Source organism: Salvelinus fontinalis, chromosome 12 (genome assembly GCF_029448725.1).
Source record: "Salvelinus fontinalis isolate EN_2023a chromosome 12, ASM2944872v1, whole genome shotgun sequence".
In the NCBI taxonomy this organism is placed as follows: domain Eukaryota; kingdom Metazoa; phylum Chordata; class Actinopteri; order Salmoniformes; family Salmonidae; genus Salvelinus; species Salvelinus fontinalis.
This window is the reverse complement of record NC_074676.1, coordinates 51,332,795-51,337,794: the sequence shown is the minus strand read 5'-3', so window position 1 is coordinate 51,337,794 and position 5,000 is coordinate 51,332,795. Positions and strand designations below refer to the sequence as shown.

Sequence of the window (5,000 nt, the reverse complement as noted above, 5' to 3'; positions counted from 1 at the left end):
CAGCAGGATCAGTCATTAGGACACCTGATTGCAGCAGGATCAGTCATTAGGACACCTGATCGCAGCAGGATCAGTCATTAGGACACCTGATCGCAGCAGGATCAGTCATTAGGACACCTGATCGCAGCAGGATCAGTCATTAGGACACCTGATTGCAGCAGGATCAGTCATTAGGACACCTGATCGCAGCACTATCAGTCATTAGGACACCTGATCGCAGCAGGATCAGTCATTAGGACACCTGATTGCAGCAGGATCAGTCATTAGGACACCTGATCGCAGCAGGATCAGTCATTAGGACACCTGATCACAGCAGGATCAGTTAGAAGACAAGCACTAAACACACACCCTGCGTAGCCTACTGGGAGACAAGACGTGTGTGTTTGTGTTTGTCTCGTGTGTTTGGCGTGTGAGCCACTGTGGATGAGATCATCTGTAATCTGGTGAAGGTCACACACACAAAGAGCAGTTGTGAGCAGCGACTGTTTGATTATCCTGACTATCCAAACACAGATGGGACAGACTGAGAAATGCTTTAGAGAAGGAAGGAGAGAGAGAGAGAGAGAGAGGAAGAGGGAGATGGAGGGAGAGAAAGGGAGATGGGGAGAGGAAGAGATGGAGAGGGAGAGAGGAAGAGATGGAGAGGGAGGGCGAGGGAGAGAGGGGAGAGAGGGCGAGGGAGAGAGGGGGAGAGGAAGAGATGGAGAGAGAGAGCGGGAGGGAGGGGGAGAGGGAGGGAGATAAAGAGATGGAGAGAGAGAGGGAGAGAAAGGGAGAGGGGGAGAGGAAGAGATGGAGAGGGAGGGAGAAAGAGAGAGGGGGAGAGGAAGAGATGGGGAGGGAGAGGAAGGGAGAGAGATCTGGTGTAAAGGTCTTTGTACAGTAGTGTTTTCATTGTGTTCGTAAGGTTTTACCCATTCTAGACACACAGACACACACGTTAACCCCTGTAGAAGTTAACACAACATGGTGTGAGATAGAACCAAGTATCCTGACCCCCTTCCTGACTCAATGATAAGATTACAAATACAGTAGCACTCAGATAAGACAGCATCCTCCTCCTCCTCATCATCCTCCTCATCATCCTCATCCTCCTCATCATCCTCCTCCTCCTCCTCATCATCATCCTCCTCCTCATCAACCTCATCATCATTATCATCCTCCTCATCATCCTCCTCCTCCTCCTCCTCCCTCTCATCGACCTCCTCATCATCATTATCATCCTCATCCTCCTCCTCATCCTCCCCCTCCTCATCTTCCTCGTCCTCATCCTCCTCATCATCTTTCTCCTCATCCTCCTTCTCATCATCCTCCTTATCCTCCTCATCATCCTCCTCCTCATCATCCTCCCCCTCCTCATCATCCTCCCCCTCCTCATCCTCCTCTTCATCCTTCTCATCATCCTCCTCCTCCTCATCATCCTCCTCCTCCTCCTCCTCCTCCTCCTCCTCCTCCTCCTCCTCCTCCTCCTCATCATCCTCATCATCCTCCCCCTCCTCATCATCCTCCCCCTCCTCATCCTCCTCTTCATCCTTCTCATTATCCTCCTCCTCCTCATCATCCTCCTCCTCCTCCTCCTCCTCCTCCTCCTCCTCCTCCTCCTCCTCCTCCTCCCCCTCCTCATCATCCTCCTCCTCATCATCCTCCTCCTCATCATCCTCCCCCTCCTCATCATCCTCCTCCTCATCATCCTCCCCCTCCTCATCATCCTCCTCATCATCCTCCTCCCCATCCTCATCATCCTCCTCATCATCATCCTCACCCTCCTCTTCATCCTTCTCATCATCCTCCTCCTCATCCTCAGCCTGTTCAGTACAGGTCTTTTTAGCTATTGTTCATCGTCTTTCCTATTTCAATCCCCCCACTATTCCAGATAGAACCTCTTTGGCTTCGAGGATATCATGGGAAACATTTCCTTTCTCATTCAACCACGGGACAGATCTGTTAACACCATGAATATGAGGTTGTGCCTCCGACCGTGTGTGGAGAGGAGAGGAGAGGAAAGGAGAGGAGAGGAGAGGAGAGGAGAGGAAAGGAAAGGAGAGGAGAGGAGAGGAGAGGAGAGGAGAGGAGAGGAGATGAGAGGAGAGACAGGCAGGGACTGCTGCAGGGCATATCTAAGCTCCTGAACACTGATGTTTAGCAGTTAGTGGGAATATACCTCAGAGAGCAGGGGAAGCAAACTAGAAGTAGGCCTCTAGGCATAGTGTGTGTGTGTGTGTGTGTGTGTGTGTGTGTGTGTGTGTGTGTGTGTGTGTGTGTGTGTGTGTGTGTGTGTGTGTGTGTGTGTGTGTGTGTGTGTGTGTGTCTGTCTGTCTGTCTGTCTGTGTGTGTGTGTGTGTGTGTGTGTGCTAGTGTGCGAGTGTTTGTGAAAATTTGCCTAAACATTGTGCTTTATTTAAGCAAGATTTCCTAATTCATACCTGGGGGGGTGTTGCAGCCAGCAGTACACCACCCTGCATACCACTGCTGGCTTGCTTCTGAAGATAAGGAGGGTTGGTCCTGGTCAGTCCCTGGATGGGAGACCAGATGCTGCTGGAAGTGGTGTTGGAGGGACAGTAGGAGGCACTCTTTCCTCTGGTCTAAAAAAATATCCCAATGCCCCAGGGCAGTGATTGGGGACACTGCCCTGTGTAGGGTGCCGTCTTTCGGATGGGACGTTAAACGGGTGTCCTGACTCTCTGATGGTATTTACATTTCCCATGGCACTTATCGTAAGAGTAGGGGTGTTAACCCCGGTGTCCTGGCTAAATTCCCAATCTAACCCACGTACCATCACGGTCACCTAATAATCCCCAGCTTACAATTGGCTCATTTGTCCCCCCTCCTTTCCCCTGTAACTATTCCCCAGGTTGTCGCTGTAAATGAGAACGTGTTCTCAGTCAACCTACCTGGTAAAATAACAGTCAAATAAATCAAATGAAAGTGTCCCTGGCAGTATAAAGGAGTTACCTCTGTATTGTGTAAATCAAATGAAAGTGTACCTGGCAGTATAAAGGAGTTACCTCTGTATTGTGTAAATCAAATGAAAGTGTCCCTGGCAGTATAAAGGAGTTACCTCTGTATTGTGTAAATCAAATGAAAGTGTCCCTGGCAGTATAAAGGAGTTTCCTCTGTATTGTGTAAACCTCTCATCCTGAATCTGTTTAATTACGAATTCCTTCCTTCACAGACAGGTTGGTGTTAAAACACTTCTTTGACTTTGTCCTGAAATATTGGGGCCACTTCTGTCGAAACAACCGCTATATATTGTCCTTACCATTCATCATCGGCTCGATTGATGAAGCTAATGAGTAATTAACTCGTCAATAATTAAATTGACTTTGCCTTTTTTGGGAGGAGAACATTGCTTCATGTTGCACAAATACTGAATAATGAATTAGAATGAGATGTCATACCTAATACCCAATGAATTAGAATGAGATGTCATACCTAATACCTAATGAATTAGAATGAGATGTCATACCTAATGAATTAGAATGAGATGTCATACCTAATACCTAATGAATTAGAATGAGATGTCATACCTAATACCTAATGAATTAGAATGAGATGTCATACCTAATACCTAATGAATTAGAATGAGATGTCATACCTAATGAATTAGAATGAGATGTCATACCTAATACCTAATGAATTAGAATGAGATGTCATACCTAATACCTAATGAATTAGAATGAGATGTCATACCTAATACCTAATGAATTAGAATGAGATGTCATACCTAATACCTAATGAATTAGAATGAGATGTCATACCTAATACCTAATGAATTAGAATGAGATGTCATACCTAATGAATTAGAATGAGATGTCATACCTAATACCTAATGAATTAGAATGAGATGTCATACCTAATACCTAATGAATTAGAATGAGATGTCATACCTAATACCTAATGAATTAGAATGAGATGTCATACCTAATACCTAATGAATTAGAATGAGATGTCATACCTAATGAATTAGAATGAGATGTCATACCTAATACCTAATGAATTAGAATGAGATGTCATACCTAATACCTAATGAATTAGAATGAGATGTTATACCTAATACCTAATGAATTAGAATGAGATGTCATACCTAATGAATTAGAATGAGATGTCATACCTAGTACCTATTGAATTAGAATGAGATGTCATACCTAATACCTAATGAATTAGAATGAGATGTCATACCTAATACCTATTGAATTAGAATGAGATGTCATACCTAATACCTAATGAATTAGAATGAGATGTCATACCTAATACCTATTGAATTAGAATGAGATGTCATACCTAATACCTAATGAATTAGAATGAGATGTCATACCTAATACCTAATGAATTAGAATGAGATCTGTTGAACGTGTCTAACTGGTCCTACCTCTTTCCTCCCCCCTTCTCTCTCCCCTCCCCTCTCCTCTCCTCCCCCCTTCTCTCTCTCCCCCCTCTCCTCCCCCTTCTCTCTCTCCCCCTTCTCTCTCTCCCCCCTCTCTTCCCACCCCCTCTCTCTCTCCCCCTCTCCTCTTCCCTCTCTTCCCCATCTCCTGCCCTCTTCTCTCTCTCCCCCTCTTCTCTCTCTCCCCCTCTTCTCTCCCCCCTCTCCTCTCCTCTTCTCTCTCGTCCCCATCTCCTCTCCTCCCCTCTTCTCTCACTTCCCCCTCTCCTCTCTCCCCCTCTTCTCTCCCCTCTCTCCTCTTCTCTCTCTTCCCTCTCCTCTCCTCTTCTCTCTCGTCCCCATCTCCTCTCCTCCCCTCTTCTCTCACTTCCCCCTCTCCTCTCTTCCCCCTCCTCCTCTCTCTCCAGATTCGTGCCAGGACAGGGCTTGGTGTTGTACCCTCAGATAGGGGATAAGTTGGACATAGTGTGCCCACGTGTGGACGCAGTAGCCGATGGGGTGGAGTATTACAAGATCCACATGGTTCCCAGGGAGCAGCTGGAGAGCTGCATCATCACCAAGGCCGACACGCCGCTGCTCAACTGTGTGAAGCCCGATCAGGACGTCAAGTTCACCC

At 46.7% G+C, this 5,000-nt stretch overlaps 1 protein-coding gene across 1 annotated transcript in view; it reads left to right on the top strand.

Moving 5' to 3' along the window:
- The window catches only part of LOC129866579 (ephrin-B2a-like), a gene marked incomplete at its 3' end in the record, with an annotated part of 13,714 nt that extends 8,715 nt beyond the window's left edge, over positions 1-4,999 (top strand). Inside the window, exon 2 of the mRNA XM_055939328.1 lies at positions 4,792-4,999. Within this exon, the coding sequence (XP_055795303.1) occupies positions 4,792-4,999 (208 nt within the window). The remainder of the gene's footprint in view (positions 1-4,791) is intronic.
- Between the last annotated feature and the right edge of the window lies 1 nt (position 5,000).